This window comes from Sphaeramia orbicularis, chromosome 18 (assembly GCF_902148855.1).
Source record: "Sphaeramia orbicularis chromosome 18, fSphaOr1.1, whole genome shotgun sequence".
Classification (NCBI taxonomy): domain Eukaryota; kingdom Metazoa; phylum Chordata; class Actinopteri; order Kurtiformes; family Apogonidae; genus Sphaeramia; species Sphaeramia orbicularis.
This window is the reverse complement of record NC_043974.1, coordinates 12506239-12528841: the sequence shown is the minus strand read 5'-3', so window position 1 is coordinate 12528841 and position 22603 is coordinate 12506239. Positions and strand designations below refer to the sequence as shown.

Genomic DNA, 22603 nt, shown 5'->3' with positions numbered 1-22603 from the left:
TCAGGAGGTGCAGGTTTGGTATGTGATGTGAACTTGAGAACGTAAAGAAACAGAACAGCTAAAACAGCAAACAAACTGTAAATGAAATTAGCTTTTCATTTTGTGAAAAATAAATAAGAAACTAGAAGCTGTCATATCAGTCCCCGGACTTTTACTTGTTTTGTCTGTCTTGTGTGTCACTTCCTGTTTTATTTTGTTAATTTTCCCTCATGTGTCATGTCTGGTGTTTTTACTTCCCTTCCCTGATTGTGTCCACCTGCTCTGATTACCTGACTCCTCCCTGATTGTCTCCACCTGTGTCCAGTTGTCTTCCCGCCCTCTTGTGTATTTAAACCCTGTGTTTTCCCCTGTTTGTTGCCAGTTCGTTTTCCTCCTTTTGGTGTGTTAACTTACCAGTGTTTTGGATCCTGCCTGTCTGTTGTGACCTGTTTTGCCCTTCGACCACCGCCTCTGCCTGTCCCTCGTCTGTCTGCTCGTCTGTCTTCGACCTGGTTTGTCCAATACACCTGAGTATTCGCCTGACCCCTGTCTGTTCATCTGCCTCGGTGCCTTTTCCTGGTTTCGACCCCTGCCTGGACTATCGGTACGTGAGCCTGCCTATCCCCATGTACGTTTGCCTGTCTGATTGTCTGCCCGTGTATGACCTGGTCTGTCCCCTTACTATCCTTTGCTTTCTCCTAGTCGGGTTCCCCTCATGTGCTCCCAACCTGGGCTGCAAAGTGGTTCACTTGGAATCTGAAGCCGAGACGATTCCCCATCACAGTCCCGCTGAAGATTTATCCATTACTTTCCTGTGTGAACCAATTACTCTGATTGTATTTAATAAATACCCTTTAACTGAATTCCTGTCTGAGGGTCTTGCATCTGGGTTCAGTTCACGTACCATCAGCCCTAACAGAAGCACTTGGAGAGCGCAGACCTCTGCCAAGGCAGATCAGCACCCTGGATTTAGATGAAAATTTCAGGAAATATTGATACTGGCACAAGGAACAAATGATAAAATTTTGGTGGTGATCGGGGTTGGGGGGGCACTGATCTGCCTTGGTGGAGGTCTGCGCTGTCTTGTCTAGAAAAGCACTCGTAGAGTGCAGACCTCCACCGAGGCAGATCAGTGCCCCCCCCACCCCCGATCACCACCAAAACTTAATCATTTGTTCCTTGTGCCAGTATCAACATTTCCTGAAATTTTCATCCAAATCCGTCCATAACTTTTTGAGTTATTTTGCACTCAGACAGACAGACAAACAGACAAACCAACGCCGACAAAACATAATCTCCTTGGCGGAGGTAATAAGGTGTTTTCATAGGTCTGCTTGTCTCCCTGTTTTATAAGTACATTACATACAGGGTGTCCCAAAAAAATGTATGCGGCCCAATAATGGGGCGGCCGTGGCTCAGTTGGTAGAGTGGGTCGTCGAATAACCGATGGGCTGGCGGTTCGAATCCCGCTCTGTCCTAGTCAGTCCGTTGTGTCCTTGGGCAAGACACTTCACCCTCCTTGCCTCCAGTGCCACCCACACTGGTGTATGAATGCATATGAATGTTTGGTGGTGGTCGGAGGGCCGTAGGCACAAAATGGCAGCCACACTTCTGTCAGTCTGCCCCAGGGCAGCTGTGGCTACAGATGTAGTTTACCACCACCAGAGGGAGAATGTGAGAGCGAATGAATAATGGGTCAATAATGTAAAGCGCTTTGGGTGTCTAGAAAGGCGCTATATAAAATCCAATCCACTATGCACACTTTAAATAATTGTAAAGTAGGTGTTTATTAAAATTCATTTAATTTCCTAAATGTAATAGAATTTACAAACATCATTTTATTGTTTTGTCCAGGGGTCAGCAACCCTGGTCCTACAGAGCCACTATCCTGCATGTTTTAGATGTTTCCCTGTTCCAGCACACCTGGTGGTCGTTATCAGGCTTCTGCAGAGTTTGATGATAGGCTTATCATTTGAATCAGCTGTGTTGGAAGAGGGACTCATCTAAACATGCAGGATAGTGGCTCTCTAGGACCAGGGTTGCTGACCCCTGGTTTTGTCTGTTCCGCCTGTTCTCAAACTGACGTCCGTTCTGGTCCAGACTCTGTTGACAATGCCAAGCAATGGAATTGCACACATCACCAAACAATTTCCTTGGTATTTGCGTGCTTTCACTTTCAATGGCTGCTCTCAATTCAGCGACTGTTGCAGGTCTCGTAGCGTAGACCTTGTCTTTTAGGTATCCCCATAAAAAAAGTCTAGTGGTGTGAGGTCTGGTGAACGCTGAGGGTATTCAACGAAACCCCTCCGTCCAATCGCACACTTGTTCGCACACCACTAGACTTATTTTTATGGGGATAAAATTTTAAAGATCATGCAAAAATGAACAACTTTTGAATTCTAACCTTATTTAAATTGTGAAAAATAATATGAAGTTTTTTAACATGAAGTGCAAAGTGTGCCTAAAAAGCGCACCCGGATACCGGAGGGTTAATGCTATATTTTCATGTCACAAATGGCCAAGTTATATTTGAACTGAATTTACCTGAAAAACAAATATTCTATTCTTTTAGATTCCCCAGTTTTTCTTACCAGATTCTATCCTACATATCACATGTTTTATTTTTACAGGTTCAATATGGAGTTTGGCGCTGATCCATCCTGCTTATGTTACGCCAATACATACATGAAGAATGTCACACGTCACTTTTTAAATCAACAGTTTTCTACTAATAAGCATTTTTATAAAGAAATAATAATTCTATATTGTTATTTCCACTTTAGTATGATGATAAACTATACAATAAATAATTCTGATCCTAGTTTTTGCACAGGGATCATTAGTGTAAACGGTGACATGGCTGCCGAGCATCAGTATGATGGGATCTGTAACAACCATGTCACATCCGTCCACTGCCACATTTTGTGTTTTTGTGTCAGCTGTTATCGTTTTAGATCCACAATACTAACATTTATGAAGAAGAGGAGAATTATCTATAGTAAGTATATAAATTTATTCCTAATAAAGTACTGGTACTGTACAATTAAATAAATTTGATCCTAATATACCAGACCTATGTTACAAGTGTAATAATCATCAGGGTTCATTATATCACTGTTTGTGGAAATGTGATGAGATTCAAAAATTCTGGAATTCTGTGTTGAAATATGATTCCCAGATTACATCTTGTCCGATACCTGTGTGTCCTAAATTATGTATACTGGGCATTTATCCTGTAAACTGCTCTTTATCTGCTAAAGAAAGAAAAATGATTGATTTATGTTTATTACAAGCTAAGCGGTGTATCGCTTTGTGTTGGAAAAATATTGGTCGCCCCTCTTTTGACTTCTGGTTAAATAATTTAACCTCAAGTTTGGCTCTTGAGAAACTGACAAATATGGTTAAAAAGAGAACTTTGGAATTCTATAACATTTGGAAGATGTTTCTGGATTTAATTAAGAGTGGTGATAATGAAGGGGTAGTGAGTAAGTGACAAATTGGGACATTTTGTTTGATGTGGGAATGTACATGTATAGTATTATTTCAACTCTATACCTAAGTTTTATTTATTATGTTATTTAATCAGCTGTTTCTATGTAATGCTGTCAGATTAATGTTTTGAGATTTATTTGATTTATTTTCATTTTATGTATTTATTTTGCTTTATTTATATATATTCATTTTCATTTATTCATTTTTTTTTTTCTCTGCCATGTTCAAGATGTTCATGATGTTTAAAGTTTTGTATGAATGAAAAATAATAAATAAATGTTTATATATATTAAAAAAAAAAGTACTGGTACTGACCAGATCATCATGGGTAATGTCACGTCCATCCACCAGCAAAAGTTTTCACATACACGTGCTATTCAAAATCCAATATTTCTGAAAATATAGCTTCCACTGTCAAATAATATCAGTAGTCTGTGCACAAATGGATTAGCATTATTTCAACACAGTTCTATGCATTTCTTACAACTTTTTTTTTTTTTTTTTTTTAACAAAAATGGCCACTCATTTGACCCCCTAAGAAAATTTGATCAATGAAAGAGGGCACTGTTCAGTTTAGATTTTGCACAAAATTTTGCACAAAATTTACTTAGTATGTGTGACCTGCAGTCCCAGATGGGTTGGGTGTCAACTATTAGGTTGTGTGTTAATATGTAATCTCTTTTCTCTGAAGGAAAACAAACCTAAGGTAGAAATAAAGCAAGGTGTGTGTCAGTTGTTTAACCTGGTTTAGTTATGTGAGCCAGGGCCGTTTAACAAACACTAATACACACACACACACACACACACACACACACACACACACACACACATATATATAAAAACACCCCCCCTCCTCTCTTTTGACATCTACCAGATGGCTAAAGGGAGGCTCGACACTGGATAAATGAGTGTGTGTGTCTTTACGCTGGATGTGACAGGGGATGATGTGTGCGTCTAGCCTGGATGTGGTGTGTATCTGCTGAATGTGTGCATACATCTGCAGGAGACAAAGCGTGGAGGGGTCGAGTCTGTGCTAGTCGGTGCATGGTTTATGTCTGTGAATGCGCTTTCTCATTCCTTCCAAATCTGTCTTTACGTCTGTGTCTCGTTCCTGAATCTGCTCTGTGTTTTCCTACAGTTCACCTTCCCTGCGTTCGTTTGACAAACTGTTTCACTGCAGGACTCAGTGCTCGGTGTGTGTGTGTGTGTGTGTGTTCGGAGCCGTCACACGTTATCAGCACTGCTATCTAAAATGTCTGGAGGTGTGATTGTATGTGCAACGGTGGCCCAGTCCCAATCCCCCTGGACTGTTTCACTGCCAAATGTCAAGTGCATAAGGAGTTCTTTCTGTACATATCTGCAGACTTTCCAGACAGTGGTGCCATATACAATTATTAGACCATCAAAAGTCATCAGAAACAGTGGTTGTGGGTCAGTGTATCATTTGGTAATGTTGTTCATTTCAATGCCTGGTACAACTACAGGTACATTTGTTTGGACAAATATAATGATAGCAACAAAAATAGCTCATAAGAGTTTAATTTCAGAGCTGATCCATCCATCCATCTATCCATTTTCTTCCGCTTTATCCGGGGCTGGGTCGCGGGGGTAACAGTCTAAGCAGGGACACCCAGACTTCCCTCTCCCCAGACACCTCTTCCAGCTCTTCCGGGGGGACCCCGAGGCGTTCCCAGGCCAGCTGAGAGACATAGTCTCTCCAATGTGTCCTGGGTCTTCCCCAAGGTCTCCTCCCGGTGGGACATGCCCAGAACACCTCCCCAGGGAGGCGTCCAGGAGGCATCCGAAACAGATGCCCAAGCCACCTCAGCTGGCTCCTCTTGATGTGGAGGAGCAGCGGCTCTACTCCGAGCTCCTCCCTGGTGACTGAGCTCCTCACCCTATCCCTAAGGGTGCGCCCAGCCACCCGATGGAGGAAACTCATTTCGACCGCTTGTATCCAGGATCTTGTCCTTTCGGTCATGACCCAAAGCTCATGACCATAGGTGAGGGTAGAAATGTAGACTGACTGGTAAATCAAGAGCTTCACCTCTCAGCTCAGCTCCCTCTTCACCACAACCGACTGGTACAGCGACCGCATCACTGCAGACGCTGCACCGATCCCTCTGTCAATTTCAGAGCTGATATCTATCCATTTTCCATGTTTTCTTGATAATAACCAAAATCACTTCAGTTCTTACATCAGTATCTATGGCATTGTACTGACAAAAACAGTGCTTTTAGGCATTCCATGTTTTCTTTTCTGTCTGTTTTAGTCAGATGATACACTGGATTGTATAACGGTCAGTCCATGCGTTTCCATGACAACTTTTATTCCTGGTTTAATCTGATTAAAGGTTAGATCCTATTTCAGATGCCCATGTAAACACCTTATTCCAGTTGAAAAAGAAAAGTTCGGATTAAATTTAAACCCCATTAAAGTCACTGGTTTAATCCCCTTTTAATTCCGATCTAAATTATTCCTGGGACATGTAAACCCTTTATTCCGTTTGGACTTTATTCCTTCCATTCTGCACATGCTCGTTGTCTTGTCCTGTCGCGATGACACACACATTCTGCGCTGGCGGAAGAATATGCAATGCAGTCTAGTCAACCTCAAACTGTTCCAGTGGGCTATTCTGATGGGATCTACCAGCCTGGAAAACCCTGAAGGAATAGTTCACCATTTGTTTTTTATTCATTCATTTGTCATGCACTAATGAGTTCGATAAGTGGGCAAAACAGTTTGCACTGCAGTGCACTGATTGCCTTGTTCTCACAGCCCTTCTGTTAGCTTAGCTTAGCCTAGTTTAGCATAATCACTTCATTCCTATGGTCAGACGTAGCCAGGTTTTTTTTAGGTGATTTGTAGTATTTTATGAGTGATTTTGTGAAATTCAGTTCTCCCTAATCATTCCTTTAGTCCGCTGGGGTCAATATGATCACAAATTGAGGCTCAAATCGTGGCGATGTGACTTAGTGCAGTAATAAAATCTTGGAAAACAAAAACTAATGCAAAGCTAAACGGTAAAGCAAAGCTAATTTAGCGCATGCATCCCTTCCAACAAAAAGATTTTCCAACTTCCGTCAACACAACAGTCCCAAGATTGTATGAGTACAGTAAGTTGCCGATCTAAAGAAGTAATTAGGGAGAATGGGATTTCAGAAAATCACTTACAAAAGACAACAAATCACCTTTAAAAAACTGGCTACGTGTGACCATGGAAATGCAGTGACTATGCTAAGCTAAGCTAACAGAAGGGCTGTGAGAACAAGGCAACATGAGCACTGCAGCGCAAACCCTTTAGCTCACTTATCTACCTCATTAATACCTCATGTAAACCTTTATTCGGGTTTAACATTTCCATATAAACAGAAGACAAAATACTTCAATTCTGAATTAATTTCTTCTGGAAAAATAAATCAGATTTAAAAACATCATGTAACCATACCCAGTGTATCTTTTGGTAATTGGATTTTCTTTTCAGAAACAAAACAAAAACTAGTGGTTAATTGATTTTCATTTTAAAATAAAGGAATTAAAATTGAATTTCAAGGTGTTTTTCTTTTTCAGTGTCAAAACATATCAACCAAAAAAAAAAAAAAAAAACCCCAAAAAACCCGACTGATTTTCATTTTCTTTTTCTAATCACAAAGTATAAAGTTACTACCTGACAGAAATGGACAAACGAACCAAAAATGCCTGTTTTTCTCATTTTCTGACACCAGATGTTGTCATTTTCAAGGAAAGAGCGGTAATGCCTCGGTCACAAAGATTCTTATGAACGATGGGTTTGTACGAATCTTCCAGTTAGTACATAATCTGGAGTTCGTAGACATTCGTGGAGGGAGCATAGTCAGTGTATCTTTTGGTAATTAGATTTTCTTTTCAGAAACAAAACAAAAATTAGTGGTTAACTGATTTTCGTTTTAAAATAGCAGAATTAAAATTGAATTTCAAGACATTTTTCTTTTTCAGTGTCAAAACAGATAAACCAATAAAAAAAAAAAAAAAAGATTGATTTTTGTTTTCTCTTTCTAATCACAAAAAATAAAGTTACTACTTGACAGAAATGGAAAAACAGACCAAAGATGCCTGCTTTTATTCATTTTCTGAGACTGGATGTTGTGATTTTCAAGGAAGAAGCACCAATGCCATTGAGGTCACAAAGATTCTTACGAACATTGAGTTTGTGCAAATCCTTCAGTTCGTACAAAATCTTGAGTTCGTAGACACTAATGGAGGGAGCATAGTCAGTATATCTTTTGGTAATTGGACTTTCTTTTTAGAAACAAAACAAAAACTAGTGGCTAATTGATTTTCATTTTAAAATAGAATTAAAATTTAATTTCAAGGCATTTTTCTTTTTCAGTGTCAAAACATATCAACCAAAAAAAAAAATCAAAACAAAAAAAACACTGATTTTCATTTTCTTTTTCGAATCACAAAGAATAAATTTACTACCTGACAGAAATGGACAAACGAACCAAAAACACCTGTTTTTTTTTTTTTATTTTCTGAGACTGGATGTTGTCATTTTCAAGGAAGGAGTGCTAATGCCTCGGTCACAAAGATTCTTATAAATGATGGTTTGTATGAATCTTCCAGTTGGTACAAAATCTGGAGTTCGTAGACATTCGTGGAGGGAGCATGTCTGTGATGTCCAGATTTCGTACAAACCCATCGTTCATTAGAGTCTTTGTCCATTAATCTTCATTAAATCACAAATGCGATGATTTGTTTATTTATTATCACGAGATGACACGAGAAGTCATTCCATAAACATGGCGACAAACGTAAATATGGTGTTGATTTACAGATATATTTATTATTATTATTATATATTACCCCTCTATCTTGTACTAAATTAAATAATTATTCGGTTTCTTGGTGTATCCACACATACCGCACCATGTTTCTTTTAAAACTCTTTTTCTTCACTTGTTGTAATGTCCGTCAACATGCATTTTTTTTTTTTTTTTTATTTGCGTGACTCTAGTTGCAGAAAAAGGTCTTTCCATTGCAGTTATGTGTGATATACCAATTGTGCTACACCCAAAAAACCACCTCTTACCAAATCACAAACTTTTCATCGAAAAACAAGAGGTTTGGCGAAAGTGTTGTTTTTCCATTTGGTAAATTTTGGTGCACGTTATTTTTGCACAGTTTGAGGGTCAATGGAAAACGACTATTGTGACCTGAATTATAACCAAAAACAGAAGATTCTCCCTTGGTAGCCAGCTGATATTCACTTGCTTCTTTCGACTAAATGTACACAGACGTATACTGTGACATGATGATGTAACTCCACAGCAGCTCTCATTGTGTAACACATGTAACAAAATGCATAACAGATTCTTGGAAAGGCTGAAAGAAGAGCCAGGACAGCTTGAATACTTCTACCACCGATGTTTATCTGTGGCAGCATCGCTTTCTGTCGTGGTGATTTATTGCAAGTCTGTGGCGTTATTTGAGTAAAACACTGATATAGGTTCTAATAGTTTTGGATTTTTCATTATAGTTTAGTTTTATTTAGTTTTGACTTTTTTTTTTCTCTAATTCAGCTAGTTTTAATTCGTTTTTAGAGCAGGTTTGCTAGTTTTTATTAGTTTTCGGTACTTTCTAAAGGCTTAGTTTTAGTTTTTTTACATCTACTTCTTCTCCGTCGTATTCACATAAATCCCAGACAAGACTTTGCTGCTTTCTCTGAACTTTAGTCTCCATGTTTCCAGGTAGAGTGGGGACCAGAAGACGACTGGAAACCACAAGTGACGGACCGTTAAATATCATATGGTGCCTGCAGCTAAAATTACTTGAGGGAAATAAGTTGATTTTATATCAATCGGACATTGACAAAGATGAAAACGAAGGGAAGTTTATCCATAATTTTTATACGTTTTAGTTAGTTTTGTAAACACACAATACAGTTTCAGTTAGTTATCGTTTTTTTCTTTTAATTCTAGTTTTTATTTATTTCAGTTAACGACAATGTTCTTACAATTCTAGTTTTCGTCATTTCGTTAGTTTTCGTTAACGATAATAACCTTGGTTCACATCCATGGTTTTCCCGACTGTGTTCTATGACTATGTGTAACAGGGTCAATTATTTAGCAGCACTGTGGGTATGTATATTGTATTGTGTATTGTTATAATTACACAAAATCTGTTCATTTTATTTTAATTTCTTTTGGTTTAGTACCTGACATTGTGGGCCTCCGGATCAGTGTGTGTGGAACTTTTTGTTTTGGTCTGTTCCCCATCGAACCGTTCACAGTGTAACGCTGCGCACTATAACTTGAGTTTTCGCGCCTTTGCCTCCTCCCTTTTGTTCCGGTTTTCTGTGGAAGAGGTAAGCAGCCGTGTAGTTCATAGAAACTTTTGGTTTAACCTTTGTTAATTTAATTTTTTTTTACATGAACCAGCTAGTTTAGGCTGTATTAGGCACTTATAATGTATTTAAACATATTTCTTTATTATTTGGTTTGTGCAGGAGTGTTTTACATGGGGAATACTGACCGGAGGTTGTTATGTTTTATCATTTTGTCAGAATAATAAACGGAGACTGCCTCCAAGAATATACGTGCGGGTCTCGTCATTAAGAGAAAAAGAACACAACGCAGAGTCCGACACCACCGGTTACATATGTTACTATAACACTGGTCAACAACAAATTTATTGTTTAAGTTTTTTGATCTGATTTAGGATCATTTTGGTGTGCTGAATCCAAAAATCACGTTAATTTTGCTCAATCAGGTCAGCTTTCTGAACTATGCTACATATTGGCTTTTTAACATTTTTGCTTACATTTATGGGCATTTTCACATCATACGATACAAAATTCTTTCATATTTCTTGCAATAAATGAGTTCTGAAGATTTTACTTTTGTCAATTTATGATTAATGTTTTTTTTTTAATATTACAGGTGAATGAAATGGCTTTGACTAGAAGATCTTGCAAAAATAAGCCTGACATATTCTGCTACATCTGCGGTGAATACATAATAAATAACAAATACATCCTGTTAGAAAATGATTTTTTTTCTCTTAAAACCTATTTTGGGTGAGAACTATATAAAAAAATCAACTGATAAAGTCACAAAAATGTAATCAATTTTGTGAGAAGATCAAATTTTTCAAAATAACATGACCTGATTGAGACAAACAGATGTCATTTTTGGATTTAGCGGTGCAAAATGGTCCTTATTCAGTTGAAAAAACCTAGACAACTTGCAAAAAACATTTTTTTGTAACCCAGTGTAATAACCTTGGTTCACATCCATGGTTTTCCTGACTGTGTTCTATGACTATGTTACAATAATGTGTCCCATTCACTCATGAACTCACAAACATACACTACATATACACACAGGCAGTGACAAGTACTGCCTGAGGGCTTAATGAGTAAACCTTGCGATTAGGTTTTGTTTTGTATTTAAAGACTCGGTGCTACTTACTGTATGTGGCGGTTCCCAAATGAATTTTTCTCTCTATATAACTAATCTTAAGGGATTTATCACCATTTACTATAGTATTATCCTCTATATTTTGTGTTTTTCCAGTGAAAATCAAGAATTTATATTTAATTTACTGATCATGAAGATGTTCATAAAAACTCAGTTTAACCCTTTCATGCATAATGGTCGCTACAGTGGACAGCTATTCTACAGCTGTTCTCTTGTATATTCATGGGTTTTGTTGTTCTTTTTTTTTTTTTTTTTTTTTTTTACACATATCTTTATTAAAATTTTAAAACACTACATATCTTTTCTGACATGAATTGGTAACATTATGTAGATCTCTCCTGATCATAAACCCCGAAAATTTAAAAAACCCTCCCCATAGTTTTAACACAATTTATCAGTAAATACAAGTTTCTGTGCATCAAAAATTAACCCTTTCATGCATGAATTATGAGAACCTTAATCAAATTTTTTTCCTGAGTGTTTTTATTCCTCTTTAGGCATGAAAAAAATAATGTGATAGAAAAGTTTCTTCTGAAAAATAAATTTAAAAAAATTTAAAAATTTAAAAAATAATAATAATAAAAAAATACATTAAAAAAAGTAATAATGAAAAAAAAATTCTTATGAACCTATTTGTCATGAAGTTGCAAAAATATCCACTCAGCTGGACACCACATGTTTAATTTTTTGACGCACAGAAACATGTATTTACTGATAAATTGTGTGAAAACTGTGGGGAAGGCTTGTAATTCTGGGGGTTTATGCTCAGGAGAGATCTACATAATGTTACCAATTCATGTCAGAAAAGATATGTAGTGTCTTAAAACTTTAATAAAGATATGTGTAAAAAAAACAAAACAAAAACAAAAACAAAAAAACAATGAAAAGAACAACAAAATCCATGAATATACAAGAGAACAGCTGTAGAATAGCTGTCCACTGTTGTGACCAGTATGCATGAAAGGGTTAAACGTGTGGTGTCCAGCTGAGTGGACATTTTTGCAAGTTCATGAAAAATAGGTTCATAAGAATTTTTTTTTTTTTCATTATTATTTTTTTAAATGTATTTTTAAATTTTTTTCAATTATTTTTATTTTATTTATTTTTTTGTATTTATTTTTCAGAAGAAAATTTTCAGTCGCATTGTTTTTTTCATGCCTAAAGAGGAATAAAAACACTCAGGAAAAAATTTTGATTAAGGTTCTCATAATTTGTGCATGAAAGGGTTAAAATGGATTGTTGACTCAAGAAAAATGACTTTTTCAACAACATATGTCAGTAATTGAACATAAACCCAGTGTGTCCATCCACTGTCATTGATCCAACTCCATTGGTTTTACTCGTGAATCAATGTTGTAGAAGATGACGGTGTTTCCACGGTAACCACGGAGCCTCTGAACGTCCGAATGGGTCATATCTGATGACCATGCAATGATGACAAACTGTATTTACATGTATTGATAGAATCAGTGCAGGGGTTTCCAAAGTGGGGTACACGTACTCCCAGGGGTATTTGGAAGAAGTTAACCCTTTCATGCATGAATTATGAGAACCTTAATCAAGATTTTTTTACTGAGTGTTTTTATTCCTCTTAAATTTGGCATTAATTGTACAGCTTTTTAATCTATCCTTGTGTTTTATTCTTTTATTTAGGTTTTATCTATTCTTCTGTATTTTTATCAATCTATTTTATTTTATTTTGTTTATTTTAATTTTTTTTTTTTTTTTTACAGTTCTATATCTTTTAATCTATTCTTGTATTTTACTCTGTTATTTTGTTTTTTATTTATTTTTCTGTACAGTACTTTTATCCACTGTGCTTTACAAATAAAGTTGGATTGGATTGGTTAAAAAAAAACAATGCGTTTGAATTTTTTTTTTCATGAATCTATTTTTCATGGAATTGCACTAAAGTCCACTCAGCTGGACACCATGCTTATCTTGTAATGGAAACGGTCTCCAGGAATACTGAGTCGAGCCGAGTCGAACTGGTTCCACGTAGCGGAAACACGGCATTTGACACCTGTGGATTAGTGGATCAGCAGGTATTAAATACAGGGTGACACAAAAAAAAAAAAGGGAACTTTTTAACAATCCAATAAAACCAAGAGTGATGGAAGAAAAATATTTTATTCATAGTAATTGAAACCTTAAACCATGCCATTTAAGAAACAATGATGGAATTTTCATTTTTTAAAAATGACTTCCTGTAGATGGCGTCCTCCTGTACGAATGCATTCTTGAAATCTGCTGTTGAGATTCCTCATTGACCGCTGCAACATCTCAGCTGGGATACTGTGAATTTCATCCTGAATTCTGTGTTTTAACTCATCCAGAGTTCTTGGTCGAGTCGTGTACACTTTACTCTTGAGATAGCCCCACAAGTAAAAATCACAAACGGACAAATCTGGCGATCTAGGGGGCCAGGGAACGTTACCGAATCTTGAGATCACACGGTTACCAAACAATTCTCGCACAGCCACCAATGGTTACTAAAATGAGGGTGTGTTTACTTGCTCAAGGTCACTGTCTCGCAGTGCTGCCCCTTGCTCATGTCTGCCAATACGCACTTCAAAAATTCCCGTTTTTTTGGGTCACCCTGTAATTTTTAAAAAATGAAAATTCCATCATTGTTTCTTAAATGGCATGTTTTAAGGTTTCAATTACTATGAATAAAATATTTTTCTTCCATCACTCTTGGTTTTATTGGATTGTTAAAAAGTTCCCGTTTTTTGTGTCACCCTGTACTTTACATCAGTAGATGGTTCTGGTCACCAGTGGCTGTTTGGGTCTTGGGCTAATGTGATTTGCAGGGAAAAGAAAGAAACAAAGGTACAAATTTAAGCACATAAATGAAAAGTATTTTAGACATTTTGGTGTTTGCCCCAACATTTTTAATGTCTGTGTATCAGTATGAAGCAGATTCTGCATACAACCTGAAATACAATCACTGAAACAATATTAAAACAACAGATTCATGTAGTGTAATGTCTAAAAAAATGTTTACCTCTCAACCACGTTTGTAGTTTTTTTTCAACCCGGGTTTAATAATCTGTCGGCCTTTGCCTGTAAATCATTAAAAGCCTGTTAATGTTTTGTTTGTGCATCTAGTTCACTTCTCCGTGACTTTCTTGTTTGCGTGCTTAACCCGAACCTTAAAATAAAACTGAATGTAGCTTCACAGGTTAGACAGGAACGACAGATAGAAAAAATTCTTAACATTAAAAAATGAAGGAGAGTGACTGAAAGAGTACAACACAGACTGGACGGGCTGGTCGCTCTTTCCTTTTCATCTGTAGTTGGATTCATTCTTATTGGCATTTACAAGATTTCTCCCTCTTTGTTTGTCCTCTTTGTTTGCTTCCCTCCTCCTCTTTTTTTTTTTTGTTCAGAAGGCACACACAGTCTTATTACAGTATCCAGTACAAAGAGGCAGTCCTTATCCTCCTTAAAAAAAAAAAAAAATAAAAAAAAAGTCTTTGTATTTAATCCACAGTTGTAGTGTTACGAATCAGAATCTTCAGAGTGGTTTTAAGTCCAGTCAGGTAAAATACATATTAATTACTTCTCAAAATCACCACAGTTCATCATCTAAATTTCATTCTCAGCCATTCATTTGTACAGCACTTTCATGGCACGCTTAAAAAAAAAACAAAAAAACAAAAAAACAAAAAAACAAAAGTTCAGTTCAACAATTTGTGTTCGCTTTGGTTTGATCATTAGTTTTCTTCTGCTACCGTTCCACAGCCCAGTCCGTCCTCACATCTTTGATGCAAAGGATTTAGTTTTTATTGTCTGTACATTCTTCAGTCTGGAATCCACATCCAAGGGTTCGATCGCTTCCCACAAAAAGGCCTCTACGTGAGATAGATTCATTGGTTCGTTGGTTGAGATACAGGCAGCACGACGGGGGATGGGGTGGGGTGGGGGTAGGGGAATGGAGTGGAGTGGGATGGGTAATTTCTTGGGGTTTTCTCTTTTTAACAGGAAGACCTCACAGTTTGGATTGTTTTTCCTGGGGCTAACTTCTCCAAAAAAACAATTTTTCCATCCCCGAGAATCAGCAAGAATCCTCACATTTGTTTTCAGGTGATTGCACATATATCTCTTTAAATCATGATTTCACTTTAAGGAGGATAAAGGAAGGTAAAAACTCTTGTGTTGCAGCATTTCCCACTTCAAAGAAGGCCTTCAAACCCCAGTCTTTCCGTTCTTCAATGCATCTATCCAGCCAAACACTGAAGATCCAAGCTCCAGGCCATCAGTATGACCCTTATTCCAATCCCCGGATATTCAAAAGGCCCCTTAAGTCACGTCTCCAGCTCTCCGATTCACCAATACTTCGCCCAATCCATTTCTTTTCGTCTCCGTTTCTTTCTCTCAGAGGTCCAGACGGAAAGCCCCGAAGTAGCTGGAGGAATCATCTGCGTTGACCATCGTGGGGGAAGAGACGGAGACAAAGAGTTCGTCGCCGGCCCTCAGTTCGAACAGTCCTCCCTGGTAGACGGAGTGGAGGGCGTACTCTGCGTCCGGAGCCCAGCATTTGGTTCCCACCCCCTTCAGGAGCTGGATGGAAGAAACACAAGTAAAAGAGAACGTAAGGATGATATTTAGCTTTGAACAAGTCACCTAATGCTGTGTTTCCACGACGTGGAACCAGCTTGGCTCGGCTCGACTCGACCCTGGAGACCGTTTCCATTACGAGATACTACTGACTTTACAGTACCTGGATGTCATAGCAATGCGGCGCGTTATTTCCATATTGTATGTTCAGAGAGTTACTGAAAACTCACTTGTTGCGTGTTGTCTCGTCTGAATTTTTATGTCGGCCACCTAAGACTGAATCTCCTCGACTGACTATGATGTAGTTTTGGGCGCGGGTACCAGATTCCAGGTCCTTTTTCGTAATGGAAACACAAAAAGGCCGAGCCGAGGCGAGTCGAGCCAATACCACACAGTGGAAATGGGGCATTAAGGTCTAAAGACGAAAACTGAGGGTACCAAATACTGAACATTACTATAGCCAGTGGTTTAGTCCAGGGTGTACGGGGGTATATGGAGTATACCTACTTATTTTTCAGTCTTCATGGCGTGTACCCACTTCTAGATCCCCCTGATGTGCACCATTCAGTAGTATCTGACCCAAAGTGCCCATTTTTCCCCCAGGATGATGAAGTTATGACCCGCCCTACTCTGCCTCTAATTGGCTAGTACTCGCTGCCTTCACTGATTAGATTGGTTAACTTTAGGGATGAGGACTGATGAGCCAATCAGAGGCAGAGTAGGGCGGGTCATGCCAAGGAAACTGTTGCTAACTAGCAGTGGCCACCTCTGGAACCTGATTGGACACCTCCTCAGGTGGCAGTACCACCCCAGTAGATTGACAGGTCACTACATAACAGTAACTGTCATGGATTCAGACCTGAATTTTAAAAACCACATACAAACAATTACAAAGTCAGCTTACTATCACCTCAAGAATATTTCTAGGATTAAAGGACTGATGTCGCAGCAGGACCTTAAAAACTTGTCCATGCATTTATCTTTAGTCGAGTTGACTACTGTAACAGTATCTTCTGTGGTCTGCCTAAAAAGTCTATCAGATGACTGCAGCTGATCCAGAATGCTGCTGCTCAAGTCCTCACTGAGACGAAGAGAGTGGACCACATCAGCCCAGTTCTGAGGTCTCTACACTGGCTCCCTGTCTCTCAGAGAACAGACTTTAAAATTCTCTTGCTAGCATATAAAGCACTGAATGGTTTAGGCCCAAAATACATCAGAGACCTTCTAGTCCTGTATGAAACATCCAGACCACTCAGGTCATCTGGTGCTGGTCTCCTCTGGGTTCCAAAAGTCAGAACTACACATGGAGAATCAGCGTTCAGTTTCTATGCTCCGTATATGTGGAACAAACTACCAGAAAATATCAGGTCTGCTGAGAGTCTGAGTTCTTTTAAATCCAGGTTACAGACTCACCTGTTCGCTGCTGCCTTTGACTAAAAGGCTTTTGACTTTTTAAATTTTATATTCTCTTTCGAAACTCTGCACTGCAACTCTTACTTTAATATGTGTGTGTTTTTATATTTTTGGGTTTTATGTGTTTTTTTCTTACTTGCTGTTTTTAATCACCTTTTATGTTTCTTTCATAATGTTTAAATGTGTTTCTTTTTCGCTATCGTTGTTTTTCAATGTCCTGTGTGAAGTACCTTGAATTGCCTTGTTGCTGAAATGTGCTATACAAATAAACTTGCCTTGCCTTACATGTCTCATTGAAAGATGTATGATTATTGGAAATGCAAACAAGTAAGTGATACATATGGAGAGAACCTACTTTCATGGAATACATAATTCTGAGGTAAGTTTTAAGGTGGTTTCAGAATGAGTCACTGTTTTAAACTACTGGTCCTATGACTGCACCTTTAAAGAAGAGATTTTGTCGCCAGTAGTTAAACTGTGTGAGTAGGCTAACGTTATGAAAGGCTAACATTATGAAAGGTTAACGTTGTCCTATGTTTGCCTCATGTTGAATACATTTCCATTCATGCAGCTGCTTGTGTGACCAGTAAAACCTACAAACTGCTCCTGATCAAGTCATGATCATTTTATAATAGTGAGCAAATACTACTGATGGATTTTTGGGTAAACTAAATAGAGTAGTCTTTATATGTTACTGTTTCTAAAATGATGTTTTTCTGGACTACACAAAAAAAAAAAAAAGAAAAATGGCAAAAATTTAGAGTATACCCACTTCTCCAAGGACCACTACACCACTGACTACAGGGTATGTTTTTGTGTACCTGGATGGGGCTTGGGTAGGATGTTTTCTTGTACACACACTGCACCAGTTGGTGGCTGACGCTGCGCTGGTCTCCGTCACTGGCGGCTGGAGATGGGTAACGGAAATACACCTGAAAGCAGAAGAATGCATGGTGATGTGAAGGAATCAGTTTAACCCATAAAGACCCAGTGCTACTTTTGAGGAAGTTCCCAAGTAGTTTTTTCTATAGATTTGACCTTTCACACACAAAAAAACAAGATTTATCAAAACGTTATCTTCTGTACTTTGTGTTTTTTCAGTGAACATCATGTGTTTTCCTATATTTAACCCTATAACGCCAAATGTACCATATTTGATACATGAGTTTTGAAGCTCTCTACATGATCAGTGTAATATTTTTTCTTGAAAAACCTCACGTATATAATTGGATACATGCAATACATGGATAATCCACCAGGGGGGAGGAATTCGTTCACCAGAGGCCTTTCCAGTGACACTACAAGACTGTCATTAATGAGGAAGGAGGAAGAACTTTGACAATTTTGAAAAGGAATTACCACACACTGTTGAAAAAAGCCCCGATGAAGACCAAAGATCATAATGTGTCGGCTGCCTTTTAAAAGATTGCCATGAACTAATAAAGGCTTTTTAGTTTTTACACAATTCCTACAGTGCACCTTGGGAATATTTTTTTTAAATCTAGCATGTTAATGCAGATTTTTTTTTACTCTAAATAGCCAGACACACCACAAGTTTCCAAAGAGCACCTGTGGGTAATCACCAAGAAGAAGACCCAGCAGCACTTCCACTCTGTTGGATTGGAATTACCAATTTGTTAGACACGTTTGTGTTATATTATGTTTTTGTTCATTCAAAAATAATAATATTTGAGCATTGAGACCCGATGTACCAAATATGATACAAAATTGAAACTTATACATGGAAATTGATATTTGAAAAAAAAAAAAGGTTGTTCAGAAGGACCAATAAAGGCTCCAGTTTCAAAGAAGTATAATTTTCTGTCAATGCTTTAATGGTTCAGGTTTTATAGGGTTAATTCATTGATTATGTAGATGTTCATAAAAGCTCAGTTTAATGTTGAGGGATTATTATATGAGAAACAGAGAAAACTGAAGAAAAAGTCACTTTTTAAGCAAAGATATAAATAACTGAACAGAAAAACAAGCATTTGCATCCACTGTCATTGATCCAACTCCATGGGTTTTACTGGTGAATCAATGTTGTAGAAGATGACGGTGTTTCCGTGGTAAGTCTGGAGCCTCTGAACATCCAAATGGGTCATATCTGATGACCATGAAAAGATGACAAACTGTATTTTACACCAATTATTTACATGTATTGATAGGATTAGTGGATCAACAGGTATTAAACAGTTTAGATCAGTAGGTTTTGGTCACCGGTGGTAAATTTGGGAGGATGAATAACTCAGTGTTCTGTTGTGTCATTGTTAAACCATGCTTAACCCTCTGATTTGTTGCCACATGTTCAGTATGCTCACCTGTGAGTACAGGTAGTATCGCCCATCCTGTGGAACCCGCAGCTTCCCATTGGACAGGGTCATGTTGTGCAGGTGAGCTCCAAAGCTCTGATTGGCCCAGGAGCGGACCACGTGACGACAGGACTGATGTAGACCCGGTGTGGGGATAGGGTATGGAGGAAACCCTGTTCGGAAGGAGGGGAGAGATGGAAAAACATAAAGAGAAAAAAAAGCAAAATTAATTGATAAATTCACAGGGAAGACGATGGAGTCAAGATCATCTACTGACATTCAAAGTGTGGCATAGTGAGCCTCACCTAAGAGAACTCAAAAGCACCCCACCCCCACCCCATTATTATTACTATTATTATTGATAATGTTACATTGTGCGTTCCATGCAGGCTGAAAAAAGGGTTTCAACAATAAATTTTATAGATATTTTTTTATTTTTTTAACATCTTAAATATGTTTGTATGTTCTTAAACATATTTTCTAAACATTTTAAACATCTTTATCTGTGTATGTGCTTAAATATCTTTTTTTAAACACATTTGAACATCTTTGTGTGTGTTTACCATATCTTTTTTACACATGTTTACATCTTTGTGTGTTTTTAACATCTTTTTAAATATACATTTTAACATCTGTATATGTTTTTTTAACATTTCTTTTTAACACATCTTATCGGGGGTGGGGGGGTGGCACGGGGGCCCACTGATCTGCCTTGGCGGAGGTCTGCGCTCTCCGAGTGCTTTTCTAGAAACAATAGCGCAGACCTCCGCCAAGGCAGATCAGTGGGCTCCCGTCCCCCCTCCCACCCCCGATCACCACCAAAATTTAGTCATTTGTTCCTTGTGCCAGTATCAACATTTCCTGAAATTTTCATCCAAACCCGTACATAACTTTTTGAGTTATCTTGCACACAAACAGACAAACAGACAGACAAACCAACACCGACAAAAACATAACCTCCTTGTCGGAGGTGAAAATAAATAAAATATACAGTGGTGTGCAAAAATATTACATTTGTCAAATCTTATGAAACTGGTGGTTTATTTGTTCCCAGAGCCTGAATTTCACTTTTTTGCCATTGCAAATGGTAAAGGCAAAGGTACTGAGAATATTTCACCTACAAATTTATCAGTCCAGTCCTTTTTTACATTTTACTCTAATATTTAGTGTGCCCCCCCCTTGGCAACAATCACAGCAGCGCATCTTTCTTGTATTGTGTCGATGTATTTTATGAGAGTTTCAACTCCAATGTCCTTCCACACTCTCAGAAGCTCATTCCAGAGAGTTTCCTTAGATTGTTGCCAAGAGGGGCCACACTAAATATTAGAGTGAAATGTAAAAAAAGGACTGGACTGATAAATTTGTAGGTAAAATATTCTCAGTACCTTTGTCTTCACCTTTTGCAATGGCAAAAAAGTGAAATTCAGGCTCTGGGAAACAAAATAAACCATCAGTTTCTTAGGATTTGACAAGTGTTCTAATATTTTTGCACACCACTGTAAACAATAAAGAAAATCACAAAAACAAAAATGAACCTCCGCCATATCTGCATTTGAATAAATACCTAAAAATATCGATACAGTACTTTTTAATATCGATACAGTATTGTGAAATGAAATATTGTGATATGTTGAACCGATCTTTTCTAACACCCCTATTGGTTCTACAGTTTAACGACCAGAAATTAGAAAAGTCATTCAAAATCAATCATCAGGGTGAAATATCAACTAAAATGTGTGCCATATCAGGTAGTATTTTACTCTAAAAAGGAAAAGGGAGTCAGGTTTCTATAGGCTGAGGAGGGAAGATGCATCAAATTAATAGTGTTTTATCAACATCGAAACAATATTACAGAAAACAGAGGCAGTGATGAAATATGTAACCCAGAAGAAACACTCCTCTAAGACTCCGGGAGTTGAGCAATCATTCCCTCAAGTTTCATCAAAACGCAGCCAAATCGGAAATAGTGAGTGATATGTGAAATAATCAGCATTGTGACCAGCTTTAATCTCTATTACAGCTTCAAAATGATCCACCTGCCAAAATTCAAAGAGTAATGTCTGAAATATTTAGAACTCATGGGTTATTGGGTTTCCCAAAAGTATAAAAATAAGTAGGAAAATGGTTTTTGCGTGCACGCAGCGGCGATAACATCCCAGTAAACGACCTTCTCGCTTTGTACTTGAAGCATGAAAGTAGATTCTCATATGTGAGATGGAAACTGCAGGAGTAAAAGAATGATATATTTTACCTGAAGAAACTTTAAGAGCCAAGAGCACCAACAGAAGAATGCATTGGACGTTTTTGTGCGGCATGTTAAAGTGATATTTCTTTGTGTTTTTTTTTCGTATAAGGAGGTCCATGTTCATGTCATGCAGTGGTTTAGTCCAGGGTATACGGCGGTATACAGTGTATACCTACTTATTTTTGAGTCAGCATTGTGTATACCCACTTCTAAATCCTCCTGATGGGCATCATTCAGTAGTATCTGCGTGCGAAATTGCCCATTTTTTCCCCTAGGATGGTTAGGGCGTCCCATTTTTGGGACTTCTTTTCCGATCAAGCTCTTAATTTGACCAGTTAACCTGTTTAACCCTGACCATATTTTCAGGGGAAAAACGCCTAAAAAGACATACCCAAAGTAAATGAAGAATTATTTATAATAGTTATAATAATAAGGTTCATATGGATGTTCTTGGTGTCTATGGACATTTACAGACCTCACAGAATCTATTCCCATCGTCTAAAATATTGTATCTATTACTATGCCTGAGTAAACTGTAACAAACTAAAAGAGAAATTAGAATTTTTTATCCTCGCCTGTTTTTTTTTCGGCTGGATTGATGATGATATGCATAAATTAATTGTTCGTGTCGGAGATTTTTAATAGCGTATATTTCACCCCACAAAGATTAAAAATCATGTTTGAACATTAAAGTTTGCACTAAAATACACTTTTGATGTACTTTTATTAACATTAGGGTCTAAACTTTGAGCAAAAGTTGAAAAAAACATCCATTGTCCTGATTTATTATATTTTTTTAGTAGATGAATATTAATATAATTTTTTCAGCCCGTGGGCGGGCTGATAGGGCTAAAGGGGTTATATATTAGTAACTCCCCAAAAAAATTTCAGCCCAATCCGTAAAGTTTTAGACCCACTCCCCCCACCGCCATCTTTAGGGTGCCCGTCAGCTGAGTGCAGAAACCCCTTTTTCAATGGAAAATCATGCATTTGTTGGTTAGTTATCCCATATTTGCTCATGCAAATGTCATATTTGAGGTTTTGGGGGATGCTACTGTCGTTTATTCATCCATCCATTATCTTCCGCTTATCCGGGGCTGGGTCGCGGGGGTAACACTCTAAGCAGGGATGCACAGAC

At 37.8% G+C, this 22603-nt stretch overlaps 1 protein-coding gene across 1 annotated transcript in view; it reads right to left on the bottom strand.

Annotated features, from left to right (window-relative positions):
• Positions 1-14907: 14907 nt before the first annotated feature.
• Positions 14908-22603, bottom strand: part of tnfsf10l (TNF superfamily member 10, like) — a 186367-nt gene continuing 178671 nt past the window's right edge. Inside the window, exons 5-7 of the mRNA XM_030162525.1 lie at positions 19230-19393; positions 17730-17840; positions 14908-15498 (exon numbers count right to left, since the gene is read on the bottom strand). Coding sequence (XP_030018385.1) covers positions 15313-15498; positions 17730-17840; positions 19230-19393 — 461 coding nt within the window. The 3' untranslated portion in view covers positions 14908-15312. The remainder of the gene's footprint in view (positions 15499-17729; positions 17841-19229; positions 19394-22603) is intronic.